Source organism: Vigna umbellata, chromosome 4 (assembly GCF_029865625.1).
Source record: "Vigna umbellata cultivar VRB3 chromosome 4, Vumbellata_1.0, whole genome shotgun sequence".
Lineage (NCBI taxonomy): Eukaryota > Viridiplantae > Streptophyta > Magnoliopsida > Fabales > Fabaceae > Vigna > Vigna umbellata.
In genome coordinates, this window is record NC_142168.1 from 28,438,194 (window position 1) to 28,454,334 (window position 16,141).

A 16,141-nucleotide genomic window follows, 5' to 3' on the forward strand; every position below is an offset into this window, starting at 1 on the left:
AATTACCTATCTTATTACTGAATACGTTTTATTCAAACATTATTTACAAATTAATAAAAAGGTTAAAAACTAACTCAAAATACATTTGAAAGTGTCTTGTATACATGTAATTTTAATGATACAAGTTTTTTACCTTTTGAACTAATAAAAAAAATCCAAAATCATGTCTCGTAATAAAAAACAGATTAACATTTCTAAAGGATTAAATTGATTCATATTTAAGAAATAAAAGAGAAAAAATATTTTTGGGAAAATAAAAAATGAAAATGATTTTTAAGTTTAACGATATGAACTATGAAGCAATTTGATTCGATGAAGTACCTATCCTTGAAGAGAACACTGAACAGTTGTGTAAGCCTCGATCAGCTAAAGAGAATCCATGCACTGTGTGTGACACTGGGATTCTTACACACACAAAATCTCCAACAATCTTTGTCATGCAAGTTGCTTCAAAGTTATAAGAATGTCGGAAAAACAGAACAAGCGCAGAGGGTCTTCGATCAGATTAATGATCCTGATATAGTATCATGGACATGCCTCCTCAATCTCTACCTTCATTCTGGCCTTCCTTCCAAGTCCCTCTCTGCGTTTTCTCACTGCTTGCATCTGGGTCTAAGACCTGATAGCTTCCTTATTGTTGCAGCTTTATCATCTTGTGGGCAGTGCAAGGATTTGGTTAGAGGGAGGGTTGTTCATGGAATGCTGTTGAGGAATGGTTTTGATGAAAACCCTGTTGTGGGGAATTCTCTGATTGACATGTATTGTAGAAATGGGGTGATGGGGATGGCTGCGTTGGTTTTTGAGAATATGGGGTCCAAGGATGTGTTTTCTTGGACTAGTTTGTTGAATGGGTACATGTTGTGTAACAATGTGAATTGTGCTCGTGAAGTGTTTGATGCAATGCCTGAAAGAAATTTGGTTTCATGGACGGCTATGATTACTGGGTGTGTCAGAGCAGGAGCTCCAGTTCAGGCTTTGGAGATGTTTAAGCAGATGGAAGGTGATGATGGGGGAGCTCTTCATTGTGCGGATTTGATGGTGGCGGTGCTCTCCGCGTGTGCGGATGTTGGGGCTCTTGATTTTGGTCAGTGTATGCATGGTTGTGTTAAGAAAAGGAGGCTGGAGCAGGATGTTGCGGTGAGCAATGCTCTGATGGATATGTATTCCAAAAGTGGAAGGCTTGACTTGGCTGTAAGGATATTTGATGAAATCTTGAAGAAGGATGTGTTTTCGTGGACTACAATGATATCAGGTTATGCTTATCATGGGGACGGGCATCTTGCGTTGGAGGCTTTTTGTCGCATGTTTGAATCAGGTGTTAACCCAAACGAGGTAACCCTGTTGTCAGTTTTGACTGCTTGTAGCCATGCTGGGCTTGTCGTGGAGGGAAAAGCGTTGTTCAATAGAATGATTCAGTGCCGTTACATGAAGCCAAATATTGAACATTATGGATGCCTGGTGGATCTTCTTGGCCGAGCAGGATTGCTGGAAGAGGCAAAAGAAGTGATTGGGATGATGCCATTTAGCCCTGATGCTGCTATGTGGAGATCATTACTGACTGCTTGCTTAGTCCATGAGAATTTGAAATTGGCTCAAATAGCAGGAAAGAAGTTAATTGAACTTGAACCAAATGATGATGGTGTTTATATGCTTCTGTGGAATATGTATTGTGTTGCTGATATGTGGAAAGAAGCCTCGGAGATAAGGAAATTTATGAGGGAAAGGAGGGTCAGAAAAAATCCTGGTCGTAGTATGGTTGATGTGAACGGTGTTGTTAAAGAATTCTTTGCCAAAGACTCTTCACTCCATGTTAGTGCAGAGCTTTGCCACTTGCTAAAAGGAATGAAGGAGCACTCAGAAACATATAATTTTTAACACTTGTGGTGCTCATAAACATATAATTTTTAACAACACTTGTGGTGTGGAGGCCTTTGCTATTGAAGCAAATGACAGAAAAGGAAACCAAGGAACTACAATTTCTGCAGTCATTTCATTCTTTTGATCCAGGAGAGATTCGGAGATTTCAGTCAGCCAAAAGTCTGAACGATTTATCTTTGTGATGAATAAAGAGACATGTTTCCAATCTAGAATATTAATAATGTTTATGTATTTACTTGTAAGAAAAATCTTGAAGTGTATATTTTCCTTGTATCTGATCTGATCATGCATATTTGATTATTTATACCGTCATATCTCATTCCATGTACAATATATAGCAGGTGGAATTTCTGTTTTACCTTTCTGATGGTTTGTGATTACTGTTGTATTAAAAAGATAACTAGTTGCTACCCTTTTTTGGTTACGCACTAGTTACGACTTGATTATTCCTTTTCAACTATGTCTTGCTTTATGCTTCATAAATCTGTAATTGGTTTACCAATTTTGAAGATTCATTGGGTTATACCCTGTATTTTGATGGTTTGGAGTCGATCTTTGTGTTGATCTCTTTTTCTTTTCTTAAAAATATTTAGATATCAGAACTCGAAACGAGCAATACAATACTCAGCATTATATAGTAACTCTACTAATATATGGATCTTGATACAATCCACCAGACTTGAAGACAATAAGTATGACCATTAGCATGTTAGTCATTATGATGGCATTTAGGCACGTCACTTATGATTAATGAAATTCACCTTTTTAAAATGAATCAATAGATGAAACAATTATGTGTGTAACAAATCATTACTACAAGAAACTTAAGAATACAAACTTATATAGAGGGCTTAGATTATGTGAATTCGTATATGAAGATCCTTTGCCCGAAGATAAAAAATGTATAAGAAAAAAATCCATAAATTTAATGTCTTAATATTTTAAGTTAAAAATGATGTCAATCCATTCCTTATATTATGGATTGCACTCAAGTCACATTTATAAAAAAATTTCCTAATAGATTTATAAGAGATATCAGAGTCCTAGGTTCATCTTATTGACTAATTTAAATAATTGTAACAACAACAATATAACATAACAACACTATAACCATACTAATAGAATAAAGGTCATCACACACCTGAGGAGAAATATACTATACGAAAAGAGACTCACTTTTGAAGAAAGATGATTGAGAATAATCTAAGTGACTTTAAGTCACACGTTAAATAACAAAATTACATATAATATAAAAAAATCCATAAACTCAATCTTCGATATTATAAGTAAAAGTGATGTTAATATCTCGTTTAAAAATTTCAAAAAATAGCTTTGGACAATAGCTGTGCAGTTTTAGTATTACTTCAAATAAGAACCACCAACATGAATAATATATAAGAATAAACACTTACAAGTTTATTATTTTAGAATTTTAAGCTAGATGTGATGCTTTAATTTCTTGTATAATTTACTCCTATCTGATTGCTGTAGATGACCGATTTTCAATGTGCTCAAACGTGATCAAATATTTTTATTAAAATATTATAGGTATCTTCGGTTTGTAGTTACTATATTATTTAAAGTTGTTGACCGAGTGTGCTGCTCCATAGTTTTTAATTACCACTATCTACCTATCAACTATCTATATAAGAAAACAATATCTTGATAATTATAAAAAATATTCAGCCTAATATAATGGCACTTGTCCAATTTTTTGGTTTTTTAGTTATTTGTCATACGTAAAATACATTTTTGATTCACTCTATCTTATTGACACCTATTTCAGACAATGATTTTTTTTTAATTATTTGCATTTTTTACACAATTTACAATGTTACTCTTTCCTTAATCTTCTTGTCTTGCATTTCAATGTTATTTTTGTAATTTTGCATTGTCGCTTCTTTCTCGTTTGCTTGACAGACATACAAAGAATGGATTGATAGATATATGTCACTTAAATTTCTCACTTCTCTTCTACTTCATCAAAGATGACTATTTGTTTGAACCTTAGTTCTTTTTTAACCTACATTATTTTCTCAGTCCCTCATTTTCTTATTCAAGTACCATCACTTTGAAGTTTAGGTGTTGTTGAACCTACATTACTTAGTTCTAAATTCTTCCTTTTCTTATTTTTCCTCTTCTTCAAAGTTTGTTCTTCTACTTTTTTGGATTAGTATAAATTTGATGGTTATGTTTTCTTCAACCACATTTCTTTTCGTCTCGTGGTTCTGAAAGAAGTTGTTTTGGATTGTTATTATCTTGTCCTTCTTAACTTCGTTTTTTAGTTTTCATAGCATGGGTTTTTAGTTTTTGTTTGGACGAGATGGTGGGATTGGACAGGTTGACTGGTTGGATTCCAAAATCTATGAACATAGTTTTTGCCCTTTGATTGTGGCCATGTTTATGAAATTGAAAAATTCAAGGAACTGTAAAGCTTCTTTATGACTTGAAATCTTCAACCGTAAGTGCTTTTTGCTTTTTGATTGAGAATGATTGCATAAGTGGAATGTAAATATTAGTCGTTTATGTTTTGATGTTTGATTGAGCATGTGTTTTAGCTGTATTTGTATTTTTTTGTTTCAATTCATTTTGTGGATTATTTTATGGTATTGGAGGTTTTTATTTTCGTGACCGACATTGACATTCTGGTGTGCTGGTGACTGATTTAGAAGTGTGAAATGCATTTATTTCTTTTAGCTCATGCCTTGATGATTTCCTTTGTATTTGGCTTATGTTAGATTGAAATGTTATTACAATAGTGAGGTATTTTGTTACAGATGAATGTTGATTTATTGATAGAGACATTTAGTTTAGATTTGTTTCCTCCCTCACTCATTAGTGTACTGAATGAACTTATTTATTTCTTATCCTTTGAGCTAGATTTAAAGCATGTTTGCATGTTTTAAACTAGCATATCTCTCTGTATAGTAATCATTCCTAATTTATCTGTGTTTTATTGTTAGTAGTTCATCAATATTTACTATAATATGGCTCTCTTCATGCAGTTCTTGGTTATCAACCCCATTCAATTTTGTCGATTGAAGTTATTGCATTAGTTAACAACATGTTTTATATTTTCATCAAATGTTTATTCTTTTAGATATAATATTATAAGTGATGTGAAGTTACATTCTTTTGATTCATTTCATATATGTGATAGATTTAATTTACGATCACTAACCTGAAATGTGGCAAGTTGACTTTCCATCAACACTATTAAGGTGAAAATGAATTGTGATGGTTGTGAATTCTGAATTCTATTTCCAACATGTTACGTTGGCATCTTTCTTATATATACTATCTTAATTCTTCTTTCTTCTTTCTTCTTTGTGATGGAAGAATGATCCACTAGTGTAAAATACACTTTTTATACCTGTTAAAATAGACTTTTTATACCTATTTTTTTGTTGGTATAGAAGTGGGGGGTATAGAATGTTTTCACTTTTTTACACCTGTTACACGTCAGGTATAAAAGTATGTTATTTATACCTAATCTGGAAACAAGTATAAAATGATATCACTTTTACACCTGCTAGTCATAGAATAGGTATAAAAGAATCTTACTTTTATACCTTGTGATGTTATAACCGGTGTAAAAAATGCAAGACTTTTATACTTGTTTTGGTTTTAACCGGTATAAAAAATGACTTTTTTTTAAAATGTTTGATTTGTTTGTGCTATTATCCATATCTAGACGTGCCTAAAATTCAATTACATAATCCAGTCTAAATAATCAATATTAAACAAAATAATCAATATCATTTCTATTAACACATCAAAATATAATACTTACCTAACAAAATTTCTAAATATATATTTACATAACATAGTTACTTAACATCGTTACATATAAAATAGTTTCTAAACTCAAAATGTAATATCGAAATATTTAATCATTTACAAATGGTTAAAAACTGCAGCCCACTGCCTCCGAACATCGTTTATGACATGTTGCTCCATTAGAGATGTGTCATCAAATATCTACACATTGAATAGTTTAAGTCAAGTAAAACATTAAATATTTTCTTTGCCAATGAAATGTTTTCTTTGACTTATAACTCACAAATATAAAGTCATATAATTTTATAACAAAGAACAAAACTCTTGACACTAGGCATAACAAAGCTTATAAATTAAATATAATTTCATCTTTTAAGTTCTTCCATATAAGAAAAGCTAAGTAGAAGACGTTTTTAGGATTATTAGACACAATATCACTGCAAGGAAAAAATAAAATAATTAAAACAGTAAACCCCATTGCAACTAAATTTAAAAAAGAAAAAGAAGAAGCGGAGAATCATTATTTGTGGGGGAGAATTGGCTCAAAACTCAAGACGTGTATATAAACGAGGTTATTAACTTCCACACTGAGATTGAATTTCATTGGGAATCCAAGTGAAATCCTATAAAAAGAACCCCTTCAGCCCCAATAACACACTAATAACCCTACTCATTCATAAGGTGAATCAAAATCAATCAAGAATTTAACTTTGATGTTTACTAGCTTTCTCTCTTACTAGCTTTCTCTCTTACTAGCTTTCTCTCTTACTAGCTTTCTCTGTGGACCTTTTCAACATCTTTTATAACATTCTTTTGAGAAAATACAATAGTAACAGAGGTCGTATCAATGTTTAAGTATCATATAATAGAAATCACTTGTCAAAGACACATTAGGCTCTAAAAGAATACTACTTCCAGAAACATGCACTATGAACTAAGCTGCTTTGGAAGAGATATCAATGCATCATAATACGCATCAAGTTAACTAATAATTGCCATACAAAAATATCACCCAAGAAAGAGAAAAGGAAAAAAAAAACAAAGGAAAAAGACACAACAGGACTTGGACACCAGAATTTGAGCTTTCATTGAAAAAACTGTTTGAGATTTGATCATTTGAATCTTGTTTTGCTGTAGGTGGCTCTAACACCAAATTGAAAAATTGATGTTATTGACTCAAGAAAGTAATTACTTGCTATTGTATTTGCAAACATGAATATTACCTATACTCAGGCATTTTACTCTTATGGTTCTAGGAAACAATTCCCGAAATTCGTCACAATGTATAATGGTAGCTAAACCTCCTACAGAACATCCAGATAGAAGAGCCTGAAAAAGAAAAAAAACATAGATAATATCAAAAGGAAACCAGGCAGCAATTTTCTTTTCCTGAAATTATCAAGCTCATATACTAATATAATATAGTATTAAGTATTGAGTTTGCTTGCATTTCTAACTTGACATACCAGCAGTGCAGTAGACAGGACAAAGATAATTCCACCAAATGACAAAGCAATGCCTGGAAAGAAACTGTGGAGCACGCTTCATTTGCCTTTTCATCAACTCCACTACACAACTGTCACATAACGAAGCATTGGAAAGAAATCAGACTGGAAATCTTCAGTAACATCCCTTGGCTCAGATACATCAGAAAAATTTGTTTTCATCTTTTAATTTTGCTAGAAAAGTTGGAAACACAATAGATGGGAAGAAAAGACCTCTATTCAGAGAAGGGTTTTGCGACAACAATTGACAGAAACTAACCAAAGTTCTAAAATATAATGTTGTCATGTTATTCAAATATTCAAGATTAGATATCCAACCGTCATTATGGTACACAATTAAAACTATTTTTTCTTTTGGTACTGGAGAAGAATACTTTTACGTCAATTAGAAAATAATGCACAAATGATATACAAAATATTTCAAATAATATTATGTTGTGTAGAAGGCTTAGTTCCATAGAAGTATGTATAGAAATATGTTTTTAATCACAGTTTTGTTCTTAAAAAATATTTTAAAAAATGAAAAAAAGAAAAAATATTTAAATTATTTTAAATTTTGACTCTTAAATTTATAAAACTGAAACATGTTTCAAAAGTTACATATTTGAAGCGTCAGGTTGAAAGTAGTATCATCTATAATAAGATTAAAGTAAAACCTTGAAAATAATGGGCAGAGAACGCTGCTTATACCTTTCAATAAAATAAATTAAGATCAAATAAAAAGGCTGCACAAGTAAATAAATTAAGATCAAATAAAAAATCAACATGCAGTTTTGAAAGAAAAATTAATGAACATGTATTCAAAATAATAATTGCACTGATACAATAATAGAGAACAAGACTGCAAGATTCAAAGAAAGGAATATAAAGTTATGAAATAACAAAATAATCATTGAATTTACCATGTGCAGTGCAAATATGAGAGTCCCTTCCACTTAACAAGATATTGCTTGACAGAATTATGTTTCGACTCCAAATTTTCTGCATCATTTTCAGTAGGCACCATAAGTCCTGTTCTTGAGCAAATCTTCACTTGCTCCAACATATCACATTAATTATAAAGGATGAAGCAGCAATAGCAAAAGTTACACATTTGGAAGAGAAAAGTAAATAAAAGCTCTTTAAAAAGATTGAAAAAAAAAACTTTTTAAAAGATTACTATAATATAAAAAGAAAATTCTCAATTGTTACTGATGAATGACAAATCTACTTCTGAAGACATATAGTATTTCAAGCCAGGGAAAAGAAATTCACCTACTTTAAAACATTAAAAATAAAAAAACTATCAGCAGTGATACAGAATAGTTCTTAGGTTATTATAACCCACTCGGGTGGGCCTATATATCTGGTATGGAGAAAAACTATACAGAGTCGGTCATTCCTACTCTTAAGTTTTCATCCTATTCTTAATCTTCTTCTCTAACAAACAGGATGAGTCACAGCCAATATACATATGATATGCAGGCAATTGGATGACTCAAAGCCGTTCAAATCAATGGTCCACAATAGAGGAAGACTCTGGCTTGATTAATGATTAACTATTAATAGGTTTAACTATTAAAATTTAGCAATAAATGTTATAAGTTTAGTTTCAAGTTTGGATTCGAGTCAGGAATACTTAACATCACTAGCTCAAGGATGGTAAGGTGTATGCATCCTTCCTTTCCAAATTTTAATCATGAGACAGTAAAATAGCAAAGTATCAACAACATTATAATGTCAATTGTAAGTAGTGATAATTATTAGAAAAAAAATGAGAACTAAAAATATATAACCACCTGTGACATTTAAAGCACCTCCACCCACGGCATTTAGAGCAAAACCACCACTATAGCAGCAAAGATCAAGAACCTTTAGACCATCTGAAATTGTTGATATAAACTTCCGATTCTCACGCTGGTATGCATAAAATCCTGTCTTCTGACCCTTAAATGAAATTATGTATACAATTCCATTTTACACAATCTAAAAAGATCTTAAGAAGTGAAAATGCAGGTCATATTTTCATATTCTTCAAGTTCAAAAAATAAGGAAAGCTTCCTACAGTGCCCAGATCTTAGTCAGAAGCAAGATTGACGATAAGGAAACAAAATACATAAACTGATAATGCTCCCAGCTCCTAAAGCAAATAAACTAAGGTACTTTGGAGTAGGTATATTGCTAGATATAACAAAACAGAGCATATGCACACATTAAATTTCATTCTTGTGTTGCGCGGAACCCTAATCCCCCAAACATAGCAAAAGAGAGGATCTAACCTTATAGAGGAGTCGCGGTCCAAGAACACGAGAGTTTTAACGAGCAGTCGATCGGGAAGAGTCGCGACATTGGAGGTTTTGAACTTTGCCCTCAATGCAAAGGAGCTTGTGGAGGAGAATCGCGCGCGTGCCAGAGAGAATTAGGAGAAGATGTGAAGCAAAGATGAAGAAATGTAGAGAACTAAGAGAAGAAAAGAAGATGCGCGCAGAGTGAAGCGGGAATGGGAATAGGAATAGGAGTGGGTACATTTAATATTTCACACCGGTTTTGAAGTAAAATAGGTATAAAAATTATTTTCTATTCTGCTTCTGAATGTAACCGGTGTAGAATTATTTATTATTTATTACGATATTGTCATTATGTTATTTTTTATATCTATTTTTAGAGTAACTGGTGTAAAAAAGTTATTTTTATTTACCATTTTGCCACCGTATCATTTTTTACACCTGATAAAATTGAACAGATATAAACACACGCTGTAAAAAATCTATTTTGTAGTAGTGATCATTTCTTGCTTCCTAAATTTGAAGAGTTAAACTTTATTATAATATTTTAAAATTGTAATTAAACCCTAGTAAGATGGAACTGGCTAGGTTGGGTTGAGACGTTCGTTTTTACCATATCTACTCAAAATGAGTTATATGGAAAAATATGTAATTTCTTAAATGAGATACAGTGTTGATAAAATGTGTTGATATAAGTCGAATGACGTATAATGATATATTTAATTATTCACATAATAACAAGTATTTTTGTTAACTTTTCTGTCATAGATACAAATTAAATTAAAATAGTTTGTGAAAATAAATAGAAAGATTAGAAAATAAGTGTGTATTTCAAACAAATATATTTTTGGTCAAAGGTGTTTGTGTGTTTTTGGAGTAACTTATCAAGCACACTTGAAGCTCTTTAAATGAGATTTCGTATCTTAACTGCAGAGTTACCCTTAAATTAAAACCAAATTGGTATTTTAGATAGTTTGTAATTATGTAAACTGATGGTTGCTGTTATCAATTGAAAATTTGTCTATGTTCTCACTTGAGATGGTAAGCAATATAACTCCAAATTTTACAAAGGCTCAACATACAACCCACTAAGCAATATGAACTCTATTCAAGACTGTTTAGCATTATCCATGTTTTGATTACAATGTAATGAAAACCTAAGTTGTTATGTAGAAGGACAAGGAAGAAATTTAGAAAAATATGATACTTAACAAAGATATCTTAAATTGTAAAAGATAAAAATAAAGACACAAACTATTGATAATAATTGTGAAAAAAAGCAATGTAATAAAGACACTATTAATTATATTATTTTATTAAAAAAGCTCAAAAATATGAATATAATATTTTAACACTATTTAACTATTTTTATATATATCTAAAAATCCATTTTAAATTAGATAAGTATTTACTATATATAATTATAACATTTATATTTACAAATATAAAACTTATTTATATAAATTTTAAATTTATTATTATTAAAAAATAAATTTTAAGAAAAGGTCCGTGTGTCTGCACACTGATCAAGAACCTAGTTTTATATAAAATTTATGAAACACGGACAGGACAACGACCATTCTCCCTTTCCAAACAGGAGCCATAAACTTGTACTTCTTGTTCTTTTTCTTTATCAACACTTCATTCATTCCATAAACAATGTCTGCTTCTGAAGCAGTTGTTCATGTGGGTTTCCTCCCTAGTGCTGGCATGGGTCACCTCAACCCATGTCTCAGACTAGCCGCAGTGTTTCTCCGCCATGGTTGTAAAGTCACTCTCATCACTCCCAAACCCACTGTATCCATGGCTGAATCAGACCTCATAACCCGCTTTTGTTCTTCTTTCCCTCATCAAGTAACTCAAGTTGACTTCAACCCCGTTCCATTGGATCCAACCACAGTTTCCACCAACATTGACCCTTTTTACCTTCAGTTTCAAACCATTCGTCATTCCATTCACCTTCTACTTCCAATCCTATCTTCACTCGCAACACCACTTTCTGCTTTCATATACAATGTTTCCTTAATCTCCGCTGTAGTCTCAATTTCTGACAAACTCTTTTGTCCCAGTTACATTTACTTCACCTCTTCAGCTAGAATGCTGTCTTTCATTGCATGCGTTTCCGTTCTTGCTGATTCCGATCCAGCTGCACAACCGCACCCTTCTAGGTTCATTGGTGATGCTGTTCAAGTCCCGGGCTTCACATCACCGATACCAAGATCCTCGGTCCCTCAAGCTTTTCTTCTTGAAGGTAGCAACTCCTTTCAGAGAATGATCATGGAGGACAGTCGAAACCTCACGAAGCTCGATGGGGTTTTGATAAACTCGTTTGAGGAACTGGAAGGAGAGGCACTAGCAGCTTTGAATGAAGGAAAAGTGGTTAGAGGGTTGCCTCCGGTGTATGGAATCGGTCCCTTAATGGCCTGTGAGTTTGAGAATGTGGATGAAGGTCAAAAGAATGGCATGAGTTGGATACTGGAATGGCTTGATGAACAAGCTGAAGGGTCGGTGGTGTATGTTAGCTTGGGGAGCAGAACTGAGACGAGGAGGGAGCAGATAAAGGACACGGCTTTGGGGTTAATAGAATGTGGGTATAGTTTTTTGTGGGTGGTGAAATTGAAGAGGGTTGACAGAGAAGAGGATGAGGGTTTGAAGGATGTGTTAGGGAGTGAGTTGATGGGTAAAGTGAAGGAAAGGGGTGTGGTTGTGAAGGAATATGTGGATCAGATGAAGATTCTGGGGCACCCTGCAGTGGGGGGGTTTGTGAGTCATGGAGGTTGGAACTCAATAACTGAGACCTTGTCGGAAGGAGTGCCTATTCTGACATGGCCTCAGTATGGAGATCAGAAGATGACCTCAGAAGCCATAAAGATGAGTGGGGTTGGGATTTGGGCTGAGGAATGGGGGTGGGGGACACAAAAGGTGGTGGAAGGGAAGGAGATTGCTAAGAAAATCAAAGAGATGATGACCAATGAGTCTTTGAGAGTCAAAGCAGGAGAAATGAAGGAGGCAGCAAGGAAGGCTTGTGGTGTTGGTGGGAGTTGTGAGCTTATTATTAAGAGATTAATTGAGGAGTGGAAGAGGAATGCTCAAGTCAACTGAGCATTGGCATTCACTACTATTGTGCCTATTCACAGTATTAAGTTTAAGTCTGCCTTTGAATTTCTTTCAGAAAATAACACCGTAGTAATCTCAATTGCGTGAAATAGTACGCAAACAGCTACTCAAACTGTAATTTGTGGTTAATTACATTTTCCAATTTGGTTGACTGTTTGTGTTTAATGCTCTGTATTTCTTTGTTACAAAAATATTGCAGTTGGGTTTGGAAATTTATGAAAATTTGAAATGTTTTAAGGTTTAAGAGTGTTTAATTGGTAAATGTGCATTTTATTTCCGGTAGATTTGAAATTCAGTAATAATTTCCACGAAAATTTAAAAATATTCATTGTTGGATGCAGAGGATTCTGAGAGAGTATTGGTTTGGGAGTGATGAAGGTGACTTTACAACCATAATGGAGAAACAATGTTGCTATTCTGAGAAATAGGGAGAGGTGAACCAGGCCAGCTCTTGGAGGGAAAGTCACCTGAACAACAGGTTCAGAAGCTGAGATTCTTTTCTGTCTGTAACTCATTTAGCCAGCTCTATAGGATTAACTAACAACAATAATGGTAGTGTTAATTCTTCAAAGGAAAATACATCTATGAATGAAATTTTTCTCAGCTTAAATATATTTTTAGGAGTTTACTTTCTTTGCGAAGATTTTCTTAATAATAAATAACCACAAACAGAAACTAGAAACTTTAAAAAGACTCTAAATAGAAAACATCTTGTTTATTCATTATTTATAGCTCAGTACATGGAACTCAACTTGAGAATAATCTTGTACGAAAAGTGCAAGATGTGCCATACACTTTACTCATTAAGATTTTGATATAATTCAACATTTAGTATTGAACTTTTTGGAACTGCACTTTGTATGGCTCAGAAGTTAGAGCTAAACGCTTGCCATATTGGTCCTGATATATTCCAATATCACTGCATGGATAATTGCAATAATTGCACACACTTGGACAATAAACCATCTTGTAAGCATCCTCGTACTTCTCAATCTTGAACCAATTGCTGATGGTTTGAGAGCCAGGGTTGCCCAAAGAACCACCGGTTGTGAGAAACCACTGTGATGTTGAATAATCATAGTCCTTAAGCTTCCACACTGTGGACTGTGGACAGCTTGTGTAGGTGGAGAAAAAGATGTTGAGATCAGTGGAAACGCGAATGACACCTTTCTTATCATTAACAGGAAGAAAGCTTAATTGGAGACCTTGGTAACCATCAACAGCTACAACATCAAGAGGGCAATCTTGAGCTGTGGTTGAGAGAGCAAGGCCACCTACATCAGAGGAGGCTGGAACAATGTAGTAATTCTCACCAGCTCTCACCTTCTTCCCTGATGTGTCCACAATCTGCTCTGGTGCAGCACCTGCTTCCCCAAGTAATGCCTTTGTGCTCAAGGCAACCACTAGGATCAATGCTACCAATGTCATCTTCATTTTCCCTGTTTAATTTTTTCTTCTTGTAACTCCTGTGAGATGGATATGAAAGAAGGGTGAGATTTACCTTTATATAAGTCGGGGATGGATCTAAATCTATGTACCCATTTGCTCCAAAGTCCAGGATTTCTTCTCTTACAATTGGCCTATAAAGAGTCGATTTTGTCAAAAGAATTGCGTAGTTCACAATGCTGTGGTTGGCTAGATTTATACGTTTCTGAAGTTATAATTTGGTTTATACTCACTCTTCTAGAGCCTAACTTCTTGTACCATGTTTAAGACTTGAGTGAAAGTGCTTCGTTTGTTTAGGATGTAAAGCAAAAAGAAGCACATAGATTAGTGTATTTCCATCTTTTAAGCTCTGTATTGTGAGATTAATGAATACCCTGTTTTTCTCTTTTTTTTTTCTTTAGGTTCATTGTTGTTTTCTTCAAACTTAGGCATGTGGGGGCAGAAAAAGAGGTTCCACAATCAGCAATCAAATATTTTATCTCCCTAATCAAGAACTCCATTTTTGTGCAGAAAACCCATAAGATTCATCAAATTGTAAGTGCAGCATTTTTTATTAGTATAAGTCACTGAGCCTACATGTTTTACACTCATTTCTCATAATCTAGCTTTAACTTTTACAATAGCTAGTTATAAACAGGATATAAGGATAATATTTTATTGACGAAAATGGTTGTAAAATGTTGATAATAATCACTAAAAATAATTTCATAATGATTTTATAAGACATGTAGATCTATTGTCTTAAAGGATTTATATTAGGTGTGTTGTGTAAGTTCTCCATAATATATAAAAAATTTCTCAGATTTTTCAAGAATCTTAGAACTAATAAATAAAACTCTTTTAAGAAGAGTAAGAAATACCCAGAATATTATAAAAGAAAATATAAGATAGATAAGAGAATGAGAGAGAAGAAAAGAGAGTGTGACAGTATATTTTTGGAGGTGAGCATAAAACTCTATTTATAAATGTTGGAAATGGATAAAAAACCATGGCCCACTAAGAAAAATCACAAAAGATCCAATATGCCCACCATGGTTCATGGATGAATACTTTGGTTCATGGATGAATACTTGGAAATGGATAAAAAACCATGGCCCACTACGAAAAATCACAAAAGATCCAATATGCCCACCATGGTTCATGGATGAATATTGTGACTTGTGGAGGTGAACATTATGAGCTGTAGAATCTGGACATGGATCTTGCATGCAAATTGTATATGTGCACGAAACTAATAGGTTAAAATGAAAGGAAATCATATATAAAGTTATTAATTAACGATTTTTTGTGTTAAGTGGAAGAAACATTACCTTCTGGGGTCGTCGAAGAGAACTCAACGGTGCTCCAAATGATGTTTATGCACGAAACTAATCGGTTAAAATGAAAAAAAATCATATATATAAAGTCATCAATCAATGAACATTTGTGTTAAGTGGAAGAAACATTACCTTTGGTGGTCGCCGAAAGCTTCCCTAGAGACGTTCGACCCGCAATGAAGAAAGTGCACACAAAAGTAGTGAAACAAGTGTTCTTTCTCGCGCTCTTAAAATATTTTCATGCTCAAATTAACGTATGTTTCTCTTACCAAGAGATGTCTAATGGGTCTTTTAAAATATTTCACACTCAATTTTTTTTGAATTTGAAAACTAAAAGACATTTGTTCTTTTTCCAACATACTTCAAAAAGGCAATTAACGTATGTTCCTCTTACCAATAGACGTCTAATGGGTCTCTTAAAATATTTTGGGCTCAATTTTTTTTTTAATTTGAAAATTAAAAGACGTTTGTTCTTTCACCAACAGACTTCAAAAAGGCAATTATTCCTCTAACCAAACGACGTCTAATGAGTCTTTTAAAATATCTTCGCTGAATTTTCTATGAATTTGAAAACTAAAAGACGTATGTTATTTCACCAGACTTCAAAAATGCAATTAACGTCTGTTCCTCTAATCAATCGACGTTTAATGGGTCTCTTAAAATATCTTCACGATCAATTTTTTAAGAATTTGAAACCTAAAGGTGTATGTTCTTTTACCAACAGACTTCAAAAAGGCAACTAACTTTTGTTCCTCTAACCAACCCACGTCAATCGTGTAATTTTATTTACAATATTGTCACCGATCATTTTTAACGTGTGATGCTTGGTTATCCG

General features: G+C 33.2%; 3 protein-coding genes across 3 annotated transcripts; 2 read left to right on the forward strand and 1 right to left on the reverse strand.

The window, feature by feature from the left end:
- Nucleotides 1-279: 279 nt before the first annotated feature.
- LOC124822528 (pentatricopeptide repeat-containing protein At2g22410, mitochondrial-like) lies at nucleotides 280-2,242 on the forward strand. Its single transcript, XM_047294542.2, has one exon. The coding sequence runs from the start codon at nucleotides 295-297 to the stop codon at nucleotides 1,873-1,875; it is 1,581 nt and encodes a 526-aa protein (XP_047150498.2). The 5' UTR covers nucleotides 280-294; the 3' UTR covers nucleotides 1,876-2,242.
- An 8,757-nt stretch (nucleotides 2,243-10,999) lies between these two features.
- On the forward strand, nucleotides 11,000-13,044 carry LOC124822236 (UDP-glycosyltransferase 708D1-like). Its single transcript, XM_047294226.2, has 2 exons — nucleotides 11,000-12,635; nucleotides 12,886-13,044. The coding sequence occupies exon 1, from the start codon at nucleotides 11,087-11,089 to the stop codon at nucleotides 12,527-12,529; it is 1,443 nt and encodes a 480-aa protein (XP_047150182.1). The 5' UTR covers nucleotides 11,000-11,086; the 3' UTR covers nucleotides 12,530-12,635; nucleotides 12,886-13,044.
- A 184-nt stretch (nucleotides 13,045-13,228) lies between these two features.
- Nucleotides 13,229-14,527, reverse strand: LOC124822245 (miraculin-like). The gene has a single exon (XM_047294236.2). The coding sequence runs from the start codon at nucleotides 13,976-13,978 to the stop codon at nucleotides 13,373-13,375; it is 606 nt and encodes a 201-aa protein (XP_047150192.1). The 5' UTR covers nucleotides 13,979-14,527; the 3' UTR covers nucleotides 13,229-13,372.
- Nucleotides 14,528-16,141: the final 1,614 nt, after the last annotated feature.

Excerpts from the sequence above, each read along its gene's own strand:
- LOC124822245 (XM_047294236.2), bottom strand. The coding sequence starts at position 13,978 with ATGAAGATGACATTGGTAGCATTGATCCTAGTGGTTGCCTTGAGCACA.
- LOC124822528 (XM_047294542.2), top strand. The coding sequence starts at position 295 with ATGAAGCAATTTGATTCGATGAAGTACCTATCCTTGAAGAGAACACTG.
- LOC124822236 (XM_047294226.2), top strand. The coding sequence starts at position 11,087 with ATGTCTGCTTCTGAAGCAGTTGTTCATGTGGGTTTCCTCCCTAGTGCT.